This window comes from Mesoplodon bidens (genome assembly GCF_964165515.1).
Source record: "Mesoplodon bidens genome assembly, chromosome: 6".
In the NCBI taxonomy this organism is placed as follows: domain Eukaryota; kingdom Metazoa; phylum Chordata; class Mammalia; order Artiodactyla; family Ziphiidae; genus Mesoplodon; species Mesoplodon bidens.
Window position 1 is genome coordinate 677,821 of NC_138162.1, and position 17,305 is coordinate 695,125.

General features: G+C 64.0%; 3 protein-coding genes across 7 annotated transcripts in view; 2 read left to right on the top strand and 1 right to left on the bottom strand.

The window, feature by feature from the left end:
• The first annotated feature begins 2,965 nt into the window (after positions 1-2,965).
• On the top strand, positions 2,966-6,291 carry ENTPD8 (ectonucleoside triphosphate diphosphohydrolase 8). 3 transcript variants are annotated; one of them, XM_081236333.1, is made up of 9 exons: positions 2,966-3,271; positions 3,355-3,472; positions 4,062-4,212; positions 4,339-4,498; positions 4,587-4,817; positions 4,893-5,156; positions 5,304-5,414; positions 5,623-5,757; positions 5,830-6,291. In XM_081236333.1, the coding sequence occupies exons 1-9, from the start codon at positions 3,146-3,148 to the stop codon at positions 6,016-6,018; spliced, it is 1,485 nt and encodes a 494-aa protein (XP_081092459.1). In that variant the 5' UTR covers positions 2,966-3,145; the 3' UTR covers positions 6,019-6,291. The 3 variants fall into 3 exon arrangements, with proteins under 3 accessions (XP_081092459.1, XP_081092458.1, XP_081092460.1); XM_081236332.1 differs by having other exon boundaries at positions 4,587-5,156; XM_081236334.1 differs by lacking the exon at positions 5,304-5,414.
• A 153-nt stretch (positions 6,292-6,444) lies between these two features.
• Positions 6,445-15,831, bottom strand: NOXA1 (NADPH oxidase activator 1). Of its 3 annotated transcripts, XM_081237079.1 has the most exons (14): positions 15,422-15,831; positions 13,802-13,884; positions 12,835-12,943; positions 11,610-11,744; positions 11,132-11,239; positions 10,118-10,177; positions 9,828-9,871; positions 9,189-9,321; positions 7,896-8,040; positions 7,615-7,673; positions 7,219-7,373; positions 6,964-7,078; positions 6,758-6,872; positions 6,445-6,654 (listed from the first exon to the last, which is right to left on the bottom strand). In XM_081237079.1, exons 1-14 carry the CDS (start codon positions 15,596-15,598, stop codon positions 6,566-6,568), a joined length of 1,527 nt encoding a protein of 508 aa, XP_081093205.1. In that variant the 5' UTR covers positions 15,599-15,831; the 3' UTR covers positions 6,445-6,565. The 3 variants fall into 3 exon arrangements, with proteins under 3 accessions (XP_081093205.1, XP_081093204.1, XP_081093203.1); XM_081237078.1 differs by lacking the exons at positions 11,132-11,239; positions 11,610-11,744; XM_081237077.1 differs by lacking the exons at positions 11,132-11,239; positions 11,610-11,744 and having other exon boundaries at positions 6,964-7,092.
• Positions 15,832-16,209: 378 nt separating this feature from the next.
• EXD3 (exonuclease 3'-5' domain containing 3) overlaps positions 16,210-17,305 on the top strand; it is an 82,275-nt gene continuing 81,179 nt past the window's right edge. The window contains 1 exon segment of the mRNA XM_081238060.1: positions 16,210-16,279. The gene's annotated coding sequence lies outside the window, so the exon portion shown is untranslated.

The window sequence follows — 17,305 nt, forward strand, 5'->3', positions numbered from 1 at the left end:
TCTTTCATATTCTTTTCCATTATGGTTTATCACAGGATATTGAATATAGTTCCTTGTGTTATGCAGTAGGACCTTGTTGTTTATCCATCCTGTATATAATAGTTTGCATCTGCTAACCCCAAACTCCCATTCCTTCCCTTCCCTACTCCCCCTCCCTCTTGGCAACCGCAAGTCTGTTCTCTATGTCTGTGAGTCAGTTTCTGTTTCATAGATAGGTTGGTTTGTATCATATTTTAGAGTCCACATGTAAGTGATATCATACGGTATTTGCCTTTCTCTGTCTGACTTACTTCGCTCAGTATGATAATCTCTAGGTCCATCCATGTTGCTGCCAATGGCATTATTTCCTTCTTTTTTGATGGCTGCGTCATATTCCATTGTTATATGCACCACATCTTCTTTAGAAAGGATGGTCTGTTCAACACCCAGTGCTGGTGCCTCGGCCAACCACGTGCAGAGGAGGTGGACTCGACCAAGCCACACACCTTACAAAGAATAATTCAAAATGGTTCATAGATCAAGGTACATCATGAAACTAAGAGACTTGAGAAAGAACTCTTCATGACCAGGGGTTAGGCAAAAAGTTCTTAGTAACAACACAAAAAGACCATCCACAAAAAAACACACTAATAAATTTGACTTCATCAAGAATTTTAAAATTTGCTCTGTGAAATACACTGTTCAGATAAGATACGGACTGAGAGAAAATATTTGCAAACCTCACACAGGAGAAGGGGCTGCACCTAGAATATATAAAGAATTCTCCAAACTCAGCAGGAAGAAGTCAAACGATCCAACCAAAAGATGCGACACTTGACCAGAGAGGATACACGTGTGTAAAAAGCACGTGGGGAGACGCTCAGCATCCTCAGCCCTTGGTGCAAACTGAAGCCACAGTGAGGCTGGACTGTGCATTGGTCAGATCGGCTGAAATGAAAAGTTGTGACGCAGACACTGGAAGGACGCAGACACCGGCTCTCTCACACTGGAGAACATCTGCGCAGTTTTGCATCGAGTTAAACCCAACAGTCTGTCGCCGGGGTGGGAGCGAAAGCACAGGTCCAGCGAAGCCTCGTGCATGAATGTCCACGGCAGCTTTTCACAGTTGGAGAGCGGGAACCCCGATGCCTCCAGCACCGGGGGTTCAGCAAACGGTTCATCAGAGTAGCCAGTCTCCACGTGGGCACGGGGGAGACGCTGGGCCACAGGCCTCAAGCTGAGGGGAAGAAGCCAGGCTCAATTCATCTCTGAGACCGCCCTCCCAAGAACAAAACCTCAGTGAGGAGAGCCAGTGGGGTGGGGGCGCTGGGGCCGGGCTGGGCGGTTCTTGTTGTGGTGGCTGGGGTCACACAAATAGACCCGTGTGCACAAAAAGGGGCAATTTCACCGCACGCCTGCAAACCTCCAAACCACTGGACTGGGGCTGACTCTCGCCCTCCTCATGGGACCACAGCTGCCCTGACTCCGGGCCTTTGCTCTGGCCGAGCCCTCGGCCTTGGGCCCTTTCCAGTCACCTGACTCCGCTGACCTGCCCTTCCCCTGACCACTGGCACCGTCCTCCCGCTGGGGAAGGGCGGGGTCTGAGGGCAAAGTCTGAGCAGCCTCCGGAGGGGACCACCCTGGGCGGGGCTGGTGACCTCAGGTGGGGGTAGGCAGCAGCGGCTCGTCACCTGCCTGACAGCAGACCCGGGCTCAGGGGAGCGGTGACCAGCGTCGGGTGGTGGGCAGAGGCGGGACGGCACCTGGCAGGTGCCTGAGAGACGACAGACAGGCCAGCTTCCACGTTTCCGCCACTGCTCATCCACCAGCCCAGGTGAGGGGCCGTCTTGGTCTGGGGGTGCTGACCGGTCCTGAAGGCGTGCTCTGTGTGGAGTCTACCCAGCCTCTCTGCCCACCCACTGGGGGCTCAGGGTGCTACACGCCCTGGAGGGGGGTGTGAGGGGGGTACCGGTGTCCCTGGCCCTGCCTGTAACTTGTCTGTCTCTGTGAGGTGGCCTGTGGCCAGGGTGCTTTTGGGGACACAGGCTGGGTCCCGTCCAGCCTGGCCTGATGGTGGCTCGAGCAGGTCACCCGTCCTCTGTGAGCCGTGCTCTTCCCCTCCTTAAGATGGGGTCATGACGCAGACGGGCCGCCTGGAGCCCAGGGCCCTGCATTCGCCCTGAGAGGCGGACGCCCCCCGGGAACAGGCGCACTCCTGTGGGGATACTGATGCCGCACCAAGTCCATGAGCCTCAAAGCTCTGCAGACCTCAGACCATTTCCTTTGGACAGTGGTGGCAACTGGCCCGAGGCCCCTGGTGACCTCGTGTGCGTGGGCCCCCACTCAGGGACATTTGGGGGCTGGAGAGGGCCCTGCAGAGGCCTCAGCCACTGAGCTGGTGCCATGGCCCCGTGCAAACCACATTCCTGGGTCAGCCTGGGCCGGCTGTGAGGGACTGTCATGGGGCCAAGTGAAAAGTTTTAGATCAGAGAAGCCTGAGGTTGGGTTTTTAAACAGAAACCAGATGAATCTGTTCAGAACCCCTCGGCCTTCAGGTCCTTCAGTAGAGAAACCGTGCTTCCCGGGACCCGCTGACCTGCTTGGCAACAATTAGACATCCAGGCAGTCGGTCACCTGTCCCCACCGAGTTCAGGCCTGACCTCAGGGCTCTTAGAAAACTGTCCTGGGAGAGGCCTGGGGTGAGGGCTGCAGGGAGGAGCCAGGTAGGTGGGAGAGGCGGGGCCCGGGGTTCCCGGAGTTTACTGTGGAGCTGGGGCTCCTTATCCTGTGGGGGACGGGAGGAGAGCTGGGGTCCTGGGAGGGTGTGGGCAGTGGGGCTGCCAGATCACACGGGGGTAGCTCCGCTGGGCCCCGGCGTGGCACTAGAAAGGGGGTCTCCGGGACCTCCCCATTGCTGTGTGTTGCAGCCTAGCCTGTCGCCAGACAGGGCATCCTGGTGCCCAGCCCCTGCCAGCCCCTGTGACACTGTGACACCATGCGTAGCCCGGCTCTCCGGCGTGGTCTTTAGTCCTGCCCATCGACCCAGCCGGGGTGGGCTGTCTGAGCCCCGGGGAGGACCGAGGGGCTCTCCAGGGCAGCGGCACCTGCAGCCAGCAGAGTCTGGGTGCTCACTGCTGCCCACCCCACAGGTGCCAGTCCCGCCCCCATGGGGCTGACATGGAAGGAACGGGCCTTCACAGCCCTGCTGGGGGCTGCAGCGGTCTCAGGCCTCACCACGCTCATTCTCTTCCTGGTGGAGGCCACCAACGTCCTCCTGCCTGCAGACACCAAGGTGTGCCCCCAGACCCCACCCAGGGGAGGCTGGGCTGGGCCGTGACGGCCCCTACGCCCTCCTGACCCTGGTGTCACTCCCAGTTCGGGATCGTGTTCGATGCTGGGTCCTCCCACACATCACTCTTTGTGTATCAGTGGCTGGCAAACAAGGAGAATGACACAGGTGTGGTCAGCCAGGCCCTGGCCTGCCAGGCGAAAGGTCAGTGGGCAGTTCCATCAATGGTGGACGGGTGTTGGGAGCTGCCAGCCGCTGCCCGGCTGGGGTTTCCAGCTGGATGGAGGTTTGGGAAGTGGCACAGGCTGGAGCTGGGCAGTAGCAAATCAACCTAAAGGAAAGGGGCTCAGAGAGGTTCAGTGAGTTGCCCCAGGGGGCCTAGCTGGTTGGTGGGAGCTGGGCCAGGGCTCTGGATCTGTCCTGCCTGAGCCTGCAGAGATCCGAAGCAAACTCTTCCTGCTCCTGGGGCTCCAGACGTGGCATCCCTCCAATCTCTCCCCCGGACTTCACGTGGCCTCTCCCCTGTGTGTCTCAAATCTCCCTCTTCTGTCTCTTGTAAGGATGCCAGTTATTGGTTTTAGGGCTCACCTGTGGAATCCAGGATGAGCTCATCTTAAGATCCCTAACTTAATGACATCTGCAAAGACCCTTTTTCCAGATACGGTCCCATTTGCAGGCTCCAAGGGTGAGGATGTGGACGCATCTTTGGGGGCTATTTTTCAACCTCCCACAGGCCCTTTCAGCCCAGCTTCCTTTGGGGCCTGGAGCCTTGTCCTGTGGTGGTGTGTTTCAGGGCCTGGCATCTCTTCCTACGCCTCTGACCCTGCACAGGCTGGCGAGAGCCTGCAGGGCTGCCTGGAGGAGGCGCTGGCACTGATCCCAAAGGCCAAGCATCAGCAAACGCCCATGTTCCTGGGGGCCACGGCTGGCATGAGGCTGCTCAGGTGTGGGGGCTGGTGTGGGCCCGCACACGTCCCTGGGGTGCAGTGTGAGAGCTGTGGTCCCTGCTCAGGCGGGAAGGAAGAGGGGTGGCTTCTGCCATCTCCAGCGTCCTTGTCCTCTCCGTGCAGCCAGAAGAACAGCTCTCAGGCGGAGGACGTCTTCGCAGCAGTCAGCCGGGTCCTGAGCCAGTCTCCCGTGGACTTCTGGGGTGCTGAGCTCCTGGCTGGGCAGGACGAAGGGGCCTTAGGTTGGGTCACCATCAACTATGTCCTGGGCCTGCTGGTGAAGGTGCCACAGATGGTCCCAGGGTGGGAGGGGTGGGAGGGGGGGACATCGTGGCTGGCCCCAGGACTCAGTGCCCCCTGTCTGTGGCCAGTACTCTTTCTCTGGAGAATGGATCCGGCCTCTGGAGGGGACGTTGGTGGGTGCCCTGGACATGGGTGGGGCCTCCACCCAGATCACCTTTGTGCCTGGAGACCCCATCCTGGACAACACCACCCAGGCCACCTTCCGCCTGTATGGCACAGAACACAGCGTCTACACCCACAGCTACCTCTGCTTCGGGCGCGACGAGATGCTGAACCGGCTCCTGGCCGGGCTGGTGCAGGTGGGCTGCTCTGCGGGAGGTGGGCGGGGCGCCCTGCCAGGCGGGTGCTCAGAGGTGCCCCCACCTTCCCCGCAGAGCAGCCCAGGCCTCCTGGTGCGTCACCCCTGCTACCACAGTGGCTACCGGGGCACGCTGGCCCTGGCCCCCCTGTACGGGTCGCCCTGCGTCCAGGCCGCAGCCCCCAGAGACCTCGGCCAGAACCTCACCGTGGAGGGGACGGGGAACCCCGGGGCCTGTGTCGCCGCCATCCGGGGTCTCTTCAACTTCTCCAGCTGCGACGGCCGAGGAGACTGCGCCTTCGACAGGGTCTACCAGCCCCCCGTGCGGGGCCAGTTCTACGTGAGCCCCCACGGCCTGCCCTCGGGGCCCAGCTTCCCCTCGGGGCCCCAGGTGGGGTGGGGTGGGGTGGGGTGGGGTGGGGTGGGGCGGGGCGGAACCCGGCTCACCCTGGGCCCCCTGCCCGGGCACTTCGTCCCCCCCCCCAAGGCCTTCTCCAGCTTCTACCACACCTTCCACTTCCTGAACCTCACCTCCAGGCCGTCGCTGGCCACGGCCAATGCCACCGTCTGGGAGTTCTGCCAGAGGCCCTGGAAGCTGGTGGGTGGATCCGGGCCGCCCGCCCCCCACCTGGGCCCCAGCTCCCTGGGCTGCAGACTCCACTGAGCAGGGACCCCATCCCAGACAGTGTGGCCGGGGGGCTGGGGGGCTCCAGGCAGGAGACTCAGGGTCACATCTCCGAGGGGGACCAGCCTTGGGGGCCCAGGAGGTGAGGCCTCATGGGGCTTCTGGCCTCCCGGGCCCCCAGGTGGAGGCGAGCTCGCCCAGGCAGGACCGCTGGCTGCGCGACTACTGTGCCTCAGGCCTGTACATCCTCACGCTTCTGCTCGAGGGCTACGGGTTCAGCCAGGAGACCTGGGGCGGCATCGAGTTCCGCAAGCAGGTGACGGCTCAGGGCGAGGGGGGGTTGGGGCCTCGGGCGCTGCCCGCAGCCTGAGCGGCGTGTGGCCCGCAGGCCGGTGGCACCGACGTGGGCTGGACGCTGGGCTACATGCTGAACCTGACCAGCCTGATCCCCGCTGAGGCGCCTGCCCAGTGGCGGGCACAGAGCTATGGCGTCTGGGTGGCCGGAGTCGTCTTTTTGGTGCTGACCCTCATGGCCATTCTCGGGGCCACTGCGGTGCAGCTCTGGCTCCGGGACTAGGCCGGCTGCCACCTGGTGCTGGAAGGCAGAGGCCTGAGCTGGCCAGAGCCTTCCTGAGCCCCGACCCCCAAGGCTTGCCCTGGGGGATCTGGCCCCACGGTCACATGGCTCCCTTTTGCCCTTGGGGTCATTCTGGCCACGGAGGCTGTGCCGTGGCCCCGACCATGGCCTTCAGGTCCCAGCGCCCCAGCGTGTTTCCCATGTTGCACGAGGGCTGGGCCATCGCGACCCCTGCAGCCCTCAGGGCTGTGTGACTGCAGACCTACGGGTTCAGGGCCAGGCCGAGCCTGGGATTGGGGGCGACTGCTGGAGGTAGAGGGGGCCCGGCTCTTTGGGAGGGGCCAGCAGCGGGCCCTGGGCTCTCCAGGAGCTGTCAGAGCCAGTGTCCAGGCCCTGCGGGCTTTTCCCAGAGTGGCCACCCCACACCCTTGGAAGCCTCAGTCAGGCCCCCTCAGTGGCCAAGCCCAGGAGACGGCCACACCTCGGTAGGGGCAGATCTCGCCTTTATTAAACCCTCATCGCCACGGACTTCTTAGCGCCAAGCTCCTCATGTGCGCCGGACGGCCGGGACCACGAAGCACTTGGGGAAAATACCGATGCGGCCGTCACAGTGGCCCTCCAGCCACGCCTGGTCCACTGCAGGGGGCGTCAGGGCATCACCACATCTGCTCGCAGACACCGTGTCTGCCCTGGGGCCCTGGCAGGGCGATGGGTGGGGGGGGGGCAGTGCCAGCTCTACCTTCGCACAGGACGTCCACAGTGTCTCCCGGCTGCAGGGCCAGGTCCTCGGGCCCCTGGGCGGAGTAGCCGTGCCGGGCCACCACCTGGTAGAGGACAGGCCGGCCGCCCACTCCCTGTGGCAGCGGGGAGGGCTGTAGGGTAAGCTCGGCACGGAGAGAAGGGCTGGATGTCCCCGCCCCGGGCCGCCCCCCAACCCCGGCTCACCTGGCACTGTAGCCGCAGCTCCCCAGGGCCGGCAGCCGCGCCCCGCCAGGCCCTCTGCAGTGCCTCCTCCCCGGTGAGGGGCACCCAGCCCCTGCTGTCACTAGGGTCTTGGTAACTGCAAAGAGACGCCTCAGAGTGGGCAGCGCGGGCAGGGACTTTAGGGAGGGTGCTGACCTCTGACCTCAAAAGCCTCTCCCAGGGCCAGGACTAATAGGTGCCCAGCTTGGAGCCCTCCCACCCGGCTTTCCAGCTCACCTGAGCTGCCCAGTCTGGGCCTGGTGAGGGAGGGCCTGGCTCATCAGGGCCCGCAGGCTGGACAGGTCAGCTCCTCTTGGGGCCCTCAGGGCCAGGGTGAAGGTGCACTGCACTGTGAAGGTCACCAAGGACTCGGGGCCCCCTCCAGCCATACCCTGGGTCCAGGCAGAAAGGTGGTTGGTCTCCAAGGCCCCAGATCTGTGTGCCCAGGACTGCCAGGGTGGGCTTCGGGCCAGGGGGCAGGGCAGGGGCTGAGAGGGTGGGAGGGGCCTGGGGCTCTGGACTTGTGAGGCTTCTTTAGCTGGGGTCCCTAGAGGCATTCGGAGGATGGGGTCTGGCCTTGGAGCCCCACATCCCTGGGGGGTGGAGGGTGACATGAGGGCCAGTGCCTCTTACCCCAGCGCCTGCAGGATCCTCAGAGGAGCCAGGGCCCGGCCCCCCATCCGCCAGCAGCCCTGCGGGGCAGGGAGGAGTCAGGGACTCCGGTGGCTACCGATCCCCAAAGGAGAACATGTTGGAGTACAGGAGATGCTGGCACCACGCGCCCACCGGGAGCCCCAAGGCCACCAGCTTCCTCCCTGGAGGACAAAGAGGCTGCTCCCGGCCCCGCCCAGATGCCTGCCTGGGGCTCCTTCCACAAAGCACCCTCCCACCACCAGCTGCTCAGGGGGCCTCACCTGGAGGACCCACTGGCCAGCTTGCTCCACGTGGGGCCTCTGCAAGGAAAGCCACAGGCTGGGGCTCTGCCGGGCCAGGGTGGGGCCCTGAAGGCGGAGGTAGCTTTCCCTGGGCCTGGAGCTCGTCGGGGGTGGTGCCCAGACACTGTCCAAGCAGAGCCAGTGGTGAGGGGCATGGCCTGCAAGACAGCCTGGCCAGGCAGGAAGCCACAAATCTAACGCCGTTGGAGGTGAACTTGGGGCATGAACCAGGTCCCTATAGGCCTGGAGACTACAGACCGGCCACCTTGCACTGTGGGCACCAATCAGTCTTCCCCTGGCCCACCAGGAGGTGGCAGCTCCAGCTGGGGTTCCCAGTGACCCTGGGGCTGGGGACCGAAGCCAGAGACCTGCTGGACTTCACCCTGTGTTGGGACCCTAAGCAGTGGGTGTGCGGAGGGGCAGCAGAGGGCCCCAGTCCTGGCCACAGCGACCAGCTGGCTGAGATCCCGATTTCAGGTGGGATCTGAAGGTTGGACCAAGTCTGTAAACCGAGTGTTTAGATTTTATCAGACGTGGCAGCTGTTTAAAGCAGTCGGGAAGCTGCTGCCCATTGTCAGGGAGGCCAAGTGCTCCAACACCCAGTATGTGAACTTAGGGCCACGGGGTTTCATCAAGCACAGCTGTGATGGATGGCTTTCCAGGGCACCAATCTGTCCACCGAGTTAGCTGGACATCAGTGAAAGAGGAAGAGAAGTGACCGTCCTGTTTCAAACTGAGTCCTTTGATAAATTGAATGTGAAATTTAACCACCTTCTCTGTGCTGGGCGGCCTCCCGGCTCCTGGGGCTGGCTGCATACCCCTCCTGGCACACCTGCCAGCACACCTGCCCAGGAGAATCCTGTGCCCCTCCCTTCCTTGGCCTCACCCAGTGCCTGGAGCATCTCGGGGAGTCCCATGTCCAAGGAGGAAGGCTGGGGGCCCCAGCTGAGGGGTGGGAGCCTCATGGCTATGACGCACGAGCTGCAGGCCCCTCCCAGGCCCAGGGCGAGGAGCAGACACCCAGGCTCCTGTCTATGCACATGTGAGCGGCAGTGTGTCCCTGACCCATGGCGTCCGGTCACTGTGGCTGGCTCCCGCCAAGTCCCTGGCCTGCCTGAGGAAGCCAAATCTCTATCCCCCAGCAGGTGATGAGGCCACCTGCCCTGCCCTGAGACCCTTGCAGGGCCCAGCTGTGGCTGGTCCTGAAGCTCAGCCTGGGGCGGGGGTCCTCCAAACACTATGGCCCCTGCCCGCCCTGCCCGGGTCACCCACCTGCTCATCATTGGTGACCAGTGTGCCGTGGTCAGCCCGCCCAGCCTGGCCAGAGCTGACCTCCATCTCCGCATCAAGGGGCGTCCTGGGGCCACAGCGGGTACCAGGTCTGGAGGGGCCTGTGTCACGGGCCCTGCAGGGAAGGGGGAGGGGTCCTCGTCCTCAGGCCTCACCCAGCCAGCACGGAGGTCGAGGTCCTCTGGGAAAGGTGGGCCTAGGAGAGCCCTGAGCTGGAAACAAGGAGCACCCCAGTTGGACCGCCACCTGTGAGGCTGCATCTGGCGGGGCCGGCAGGGCTGCTCCCGTCGGCCTGCAGCCTAGCCTGCACCCCACCCCGGTGCCTCTGGTGCCCACCCCCAGGCCTGAGCAGAGCTTCAGTGAGGGGCAGGCAGGCCCCTTCCCCAGGAGCAGAACAGGTTCAGGACAAATGGGGGCACAGGGAGGGCTGAGCAAGGCGGGACCCCTTTCCCTGCACTGGGGCTCCAGCCAGTCCAGAAAGGGGACACAGCCACCCTGGCCCCTGGCCCGGAGTGGCCACACTGGGTCTGCAAAGGGGTTTTAGCCTCGGGCCGGAAGACAGGCCTCGCAGGGCCTCTGCCAACAGGGGAAGAAGAGTGGGGGGCCACGGCCCCTTCCTACCGTTCGGCAGCCCCAGGCCTGGCTTCACCACGTGCGTAGAGAGCCTGTGGGCACACAGTGACCCCCTCCTCAGGATGCAGACCCCAAGGAGCATCGAGGGCTGGGGGGCAAGGCTGCACAGTTTTCACTGGCTCTCTCCCGGGATGGGACGCCCCCCCACGTTTAGATCAGAAGGACGCTGAGAAGCCCGCGGGGAGGGTTTAAGGCGTCCTTAAGAGTAATGGGTCTGGAAGGCCCCAGCTGCAAAACGTCAGAGGAGAAGTCAGGTGGCTGGAAGGCTACCCACCCACCTGTGGCTGCTGAGGCCGGGCGTCCTCGTGCTGGCCGTCAGGGATGGCGGAGGCCACCACCTGGGGAGGGACAGCGAGGGGCCGGCCGAGTCAGGGGTGCCCAGCCCTCACTGTCCATTCTGAACCCCGAAGTCTCCCATCTGCCCGGGGGGCGCTGCCCAAGCCTGGCCCAAAGACGTTGGACCACGGTGGTGGGGGCAGGGAGGTGGGAAAAATACGTTTGAAGAAGGAAAACATCTGTGCTGATCATTTTAACTTATTTTTCATACAACCTTTAAAATATTCTTGTTTCTTAGAAGCAGTCATCTCCTGTGATAACAGGACTCCAAGTTGATGGATTAATGCAGCTCAGAGCCCCCTCCTCCATGCAGCCCTCCAGCAGAGACACACAGCACCTAGCCCTCGGGTGACCGGGGGGGTGTCAGGCCTGGCTGAGGGCCACCAGCTGGAAACCAGAGTGACTCTTCCTCTGTGCACCGGGAGTCCTCACTGCCCCAGCTACCACCCCGCCTTCGGGGTGAGCTGCTCCCCACTGTCCTGTGATTTTGCTGGTGTTGCCCCGCCCTGACCCACGGTGAGCAGAGGTGGCCCAGGCCAGCCTGCCTCACTCCTCCCCAGGGTCTTGCTCTCTGAGGCAGAGATGCAGGGAGGCCACAGAAACACAAAACCCAGGAGATGCTGAGGCCAGAAGAGCGAGTCGAGGGCGGAGGGAGGCACGGCTGGCACCGCCTTGGGGGTCCTCAGCAGCTTCTGGGGGGCTCCACCGCCAGGTTCCAAGACCCAGATCTGTGAGCCCCATTTGGAGACACTGCTGCCCACCCCGGGAGCCTTGTGTCCTCTGTCCACCCACCAAGGCCTTGATGACCCTGGGTGTCCCTGTGAACTCAGCCTGGAAGCTCGGGACACAGTGTGAGCTCAGCAGGGGCCTGGCTGCCCCCCGCTCTGCGGCCTGCTGGATGCTGCTGGCCCCGGAGTCCCTGGGGCCTGAGAAGCGAGAAGCTACCCCTTCCTTACCTTGGCCTTGCCCAGGAAATCCACGGGCTCCAGGTGTTCCAGGTGCCGCCTGTGCGGCCGGAAGACCTCACCCCTGGGGACCTGCCGAGGCTGCAGGGAGGCCTGTTTCTGGAGGGGCGTCCGGACAACGCAGACCTGAGCACTGGGCCAGGCCTGAGGCCACAGGAGCCGCAAAGCAGAAGGGACGGCTTGGCCCTGTCACCTACTTCCCATAGCCCATGGGAAGCCCAGCCCACACCTGGGCACACAGGCCGCTCCTTCCAGAATTTTCTTCAGCTCATATAGTCAGTCTTGGGGGCGGGACAGATGTGAGCCCCAAACTGCAGGCTATGGGCCTGGCAAGCCACCTGAGTCAGCTTAGGAGTCTGGCTCTGCTCACCTTCCCCCTCACATCCCCTCACCTGCTCCCCACCTTCCCCTCATCTCCCCTCACCTGCCCCCTCACCTGCCCCCCACCTTCCCCCTCACCTCCCCCCACCTGCACTTGGCCCAGGGCGATGTCCAGGTCATCGCGGGCCCCTTCTGGCCCCTTGGAGATGGCTTCCTCTAGGCTGTGGGTGGCCTCCGCCCAGAGCCCCAGCTGGCTCTGCACTGCAGCCACGTTGAAGAGTACCTGAGAGTGAGGCGTGGGTGATGGCAGGCCCAGGACGCCCCCCAGCCCCACCGCCTGGTCCCACACCTGGCCCTGCCCCTGGTCCAGCCACTGCGCTTCCCAGACACAGCTGCCCAGGGCTCTTCCGGGCGCCCAGCAGACGTGGAGCCCGCCTGGCTCTGCCCCTGGGCCGGCTCTGCCCGGCAGGCCTCATTCCCCAGACCCCCAGCCGGAGCGGATCAGCCCTCCCTGCTTTTCTGCTCTGAATGTCAGGCGGACCTCCCATCTCTGGAAGCAGCCTCTCGGCCTTTGCAGCCCCGTCCTGCACTTGGCCTGACCCCCTCCTCCCTGTGCTGCCCTGCTTACTGAACCCCCAAGAGTCTGGGGTGCTGTCTGAGGAAGGCCTCTCTCCGTCCCGCCCCTCCCCGCGTGTGGAAGGACGTTTTGGGCTGGATGTGCTGGGAAACAGCAGCAAAGCCGCCAGTGCTCCCGGGAGCCAAGGGGGGAGGGTGGGGAGCGCTCAGCCACGGCAGCCTCTGTCCCCACAGGGACACCCCGCTCCCACAGCTGCTGTCAGATGGCCTGCTGGGGTCACGGCCGGCCGACTCCCACAGTCCGCCTTGCACACAGTGCCCTGGGCCGGGGCCACCCCGGCGGGACTTCCCCCGCGGCTGGCTTACTGGGGCACGGGTGGTTCCCAGGGGCTCCGAGGCAGCACGTTTCCGGGAGCACTAGGAGCACAAGCGCTCCTCCTAAGCCCCTCCATCAGTGCCCGCCCCACCCCAGGAGGCCAGGAACGGCGCCAAGCGAGAACCCCAGGGCAGGGATGCCGGGGGCCCACAGCCAGGCCTGCTTCGGCCCAGCACCCCCCGCCCCGCCTGTCACCTCTCGCTGACCTCTGACCCTCCCCTGCGCCCCACGGTGGGATTTGGGGGCCCCTCTGGCCAGAGGGAGCACCTGAGTCAACACGGCCCCAGCTGTGACAGTGACAAGACAGCGGGACCCAGAGGATGGGGTCTTCAGGACGAGCGGCCTGGAAGGACCACCTGGGCCGCCTGCCCACAGACAGCACCCCCAGCGCCCAGCCGCGTCCCGCTCTCCGCACGCCCACCTCCCAGGCCTGCAGCTTGAACCGCAGGCCCAGCTGGGTGTAGTCGATGGCGGCATTGTCCCTCAGCAGTGCCAGGGTCCGCTGGAAGTCGGACAGGGCCTCCCGGAACCTGTGGGCGGCAGGGGAGCCTGGCGTGGAGGCCCTCAGCGGCCAGAAGGCAGGGGGCGGAGCTTCGCCCAGCCCCACGCTGCCCCGGCTCCTGCTGCAGTGGTGGAGGCCGTGGTGGTCACCCAGGTCTCAACACGGGGTCCACACACAGACGGGCTGAGCAGCACGTGGGGCTCCAGCTCTGCCCTCTGGGCGCCTCGCTCCCCTGCCCGCACCCCAGACCCTCTCCCAAACCTCGGTGTGCAGGGTGCCCTGGGCGTGTCCTGCCTGCTTCTCGGGCCCCACCCCATGGGCCTCCCCATGCAGAGCCCCGCTGGAAGCTCCCCAGCCCCCACCAGAATCCCCATCGCCCCCCCGGAAGGCTCCTGGGTCGATGAGGAGGTCTCCCCCAGAGCCCACCTGCCCCCAGTGGGACCTTCTGTGGGGGCCGGGCCTGTCCTGCAGCCCGGATCCCTTCTCTGGGAAGGGCCCGGCGCCGAGGGCTGGGTGGCTAGGGAGGACCCCCATCACCTCCATGTCCGGTGACACACCACTTCTCCAGCCCTGCCCTCGGTTTCCACGTGGGCAGAATGGGTATAATCGCGCTGTCCCGGCTACAGCAGGGATGCAGGAGCAAAGGAGGGGAAGCCGGCGCAAGCACTCTGTGATCCCCCGAACCCCGTAAAGAGCCAAGGGTCAAGGTGTGGCCCTGCCCTGCTTCTGCCACCACACGACCACAGCATCCTGTTCCTGGGCTCCCCTGGGGCCGCCCAGGAGCGGTGGGTAAGAGGAGGTGACCCGTGGGCAGAGAGGAACACAGGAAAGGGCTCTGCAGAGCCAAAGGGCCATCAGAGAAAGAACAGGGCACTTCTGTGCTCACCTCTCCAGCTGGAAGTTGGCCACTCCTCGCTGGAAGAAGCCAACGGCCATGCAGGCATCCTTGGTCACTGCCTGATCAAATGCCTGGGGACAAAAATGCCCATGGAACACCCAGGTCTGTAACCCCGTCACTCCTGTGTCACAGATGCGGTCCAGGCGGATGCCCAGCAATGGATCAAGGAATCCTGTTGGCCCCCATCATGGCCGCCTGCAGGAGAAGGTCTCCCGCGCCCACCCGGGGGGCCTCTGAGTCTGAGGCTGGGCGCACGCGTCACGGCCACAACCCCAAGCCGCCTGGGCTCCCGAGGTGCCTTGCGACGCACTCAGGGGCAACTCGGTGGCAGCACAAACCAACTTGTTTACCATGAGGACAAGGAAACCATCGCATTAATAATAGTTACTTTCGGGGGAGGGAGTTATGCAAGGTTTTTGTCTTTTTAAAATCCTAGTTTTGGTAGTTCGTACAAATTGACGCACTTCTCATCTATTAGAATCAGAAAGAGCAACAACACAAAAGTCTTAATATGTGTGTAAAACACAGCTCTTCCTGAAACTAGACTCAGAAATGACATCATCTGTTCCTAAGGGGAACAGCAGCCACCAGTTAAACACAAGCAAGAGGAGGGCATACAGCAGCTATCAAGTTAAATACAGGCAACTGGATTGGTGTCATGGCCAACTGGGGGGCTTGTTGAACTGAGTTTGACCCGAGTTGTCCCCTCTCTCTGGTTAAATCACGGTTTAGAGGAAGTGGTGATTGGATTGGCCTCACACTGCTGATTCCATGGTGTCCAGTGATCACACCCCCCTTGTTGGATAACATTTTAACACTGACATTGCTGCTGAGATAACTGTAGATTCATACACAGATGTGAAGAATGACAGGGTAGGTCCCTTGAACACGTTTTCGGTAGCTGTCACTGATGGCCTGAACAACACGGGAACCTGGCTCTTTCTGAGGGGGATTCGGTGTGCTGCTGGCTTTTTGTTGTCACCCGTGGAACGTGCACCACTGTAATAAACCTGGGGGCTTGAAGGGCAGAGAGTGGCCTTGCTGGCCCCTCGGCGGAGGCATGTGTGTGTGTGCGCCCGTGTGTACCCCCAGCTCTTGGTTCTGCTTTGGGGAGTGGGTGGGAGACAGGTGAGCACTCAGATCTGGGGTTTGGGCAGCAACCAGAGACCTTATCTCCTGGCCATCACCGCAGAAGGCCCAGCCCAAACCCTACACCCTGGGTGCCCCTTCCCAGCCCCATCCAGCTTCGAGCCTGTTTGCGGGTATGTTAGCACCTCGGCCAAGAGCACCTGAGCCAGTGTTCATCCCGGCCGTCCCCCAAAACTGCAGAGCCTGGCACATGGTCACCACACAGTGGAGGCAGTGCCAGAGCCCTGCACCCCCATCCCGGCCCTGACTCAGCTCCGCTGGGGTCCCCTGCCCACACAGGCCTCCCCTGCTTAGGTGTTCACTGAGGTGGACCTGGGGAGACATCCTCAGTGGCCATCAGGGAGGAAGGGCAGGGGTCCTGGGCTCACCCCTGCAGCTGGGACTTTATCCCACCCCTCACCGACTCCCCACCCAGGGCCAGAGAGCAGCGTCCCCCAGGGGGACGGGCCCCTGGCTCACCCGCAGCGCGGCCTCCGGGTCCCCGGCCAGCAGGTGCACGCAGCCCACGTTGAAGCTCATCCTGGCGGGCGGCTCCCGGACGCTCGAGAAGAGTCGCAGGGCGTAGTCCCAGTCCCCACGCGCCACGGCCTGCGCGCCCCGGTGCCAGTCGCGCACCAGGTCCCCGAGCGAGGGCATGACGACGTGAACACCAGCCCGGCCCCACGGCGGAAGTCGGAGATTCCTGGCCGAAGCGCGGCGGGCGCGGCCGGCGGCGTTGGGGGTCCCGTCACGGATCCGGTGGGGTGGCTGGGGGCCGAGGACCGCGGAGCAGGGGCCCCTGGATCCGGAGACCGGCGTGGGGCTGCGGGAGCCCTCCGAGGAGGACGGGAGGGTCGGGGACCGACACCGGCGCCAGGTACTCGGTGAGGGGCGGGGCGGGCCGGGGAGCGCCAGGTGCGCCAGGCGCGCCAGGCCTCCTGCGGCCCACGGCGCCCCCTGGCGGCAGAGCGGCCCCACCCAGTCAGCCCCGCCCCCGTACTGACCGCGCCCCCAAACGGCGGCCTGGAGGCTCTCCCAAGCCGGCCCCGCCCCACCGGCCTGACCAAGACCCTAGCCTGCCTCCCGGCTCCTCCCCGGACCCCGCCCCGCCCCTCCGGACTAACCACGCCCCCAAACAGAGGCCCGGCTCCTCCCCTCGAGTCAACCCCGCCCCTCTGGACTTCCGCCTGGAGGTCCGCCAGCTCGCGCTTCCCGGCCCGCCGCCCACAGCTCACCAGGCCTCGTCGGCCTCGGTGCGCTGGGGAAAGCCGTCCGGGCCCGCTGCTGACGCCGTGGCCGCGGCCGGGCCAAGGTTCCGGGCGGACCCCGCCGACTCAGGTAAGCGACCCCGGGGCGCGGGCCGAGCGTGCGAGGGGCGGGGGCTGTGGAGCACGTCCTGGGCCGGGCACTGGCCACAATTGGTGCCCCTGGGGCCTCCCGCGCCCGCGGCCGGTGCTGGACATGGGCACAGCTGGGAGGGCTCCGGGGGTGGGTCACCCTGGCTGGGCACAGCCAGTCTAGGACCCCGGGTCGGAGCCGGAGGGGAGGCCCGAGGCTCACGTGAGGAAGCAAGTCGTGGTCCTCCCCAGCGACCCTCTGGGGACGTCCGTCAGGGCGTCCTTCCGCCCAGGGAGACCCTTCCCCTCTCCGTCGTTCCCTCAGCCGGCAGGACTGGTCCAGCCCCCACCTCCCGTGGCTGGCGCTGCCCCTGTGTGGGCAGGTGGGCCCCACGTGGTGCGGCCCAGGAGACCCTGGACGCCAAGCATAGAGCCCCTGTGTACCCCCCCCCACAAGTCTCTGGTTGATCTTAAAGATAAAACATCCAGCTATTTTATCAGCAAAATGGGTTTATTAAGGAACAGCAGAGAATTGCAACTCAGGACAAGAGGGCTACAGCGAAAACTATAGGCAAGACCAGCTAATAAAGGAGAGGAATGTTACTTGACAGAGAAAAAGGAGGAAGTTGGGAGGAGCCGCTTGCAAGGAGAGCCCATTGGAGGAAACGGGGTTCAGGGTGGCGACGCTTCCCATTGGCTGGGCTGCTGCCGGCGGGGAGAAAGCCTCCCTTTTCCTCTGGGTCGATGTCAGGTACGTGTCTGCCTGTTTGGGGTCTGCAGACACGAGGAGTGGTGGTGTGTGAGAGCTCCCCCTTCCAGCCTTCCCGACTCCATTTTAATGAGGTTCCCTTCATTCAGTTTCACACCGTGAACACCAGAAGGTCCCCCTTTCTCCTTCACAGAGAAAGTAGAAGCCTGTAGAGACGGTGCACCTGCAGATGGAGCGAGGTGGTGCCTACCCACAGGGCCCTGGGGCTCCATCCCCAGGAGAGGCCGGGAGCTGCTCCTTAAAGTCGGGGGACCCATA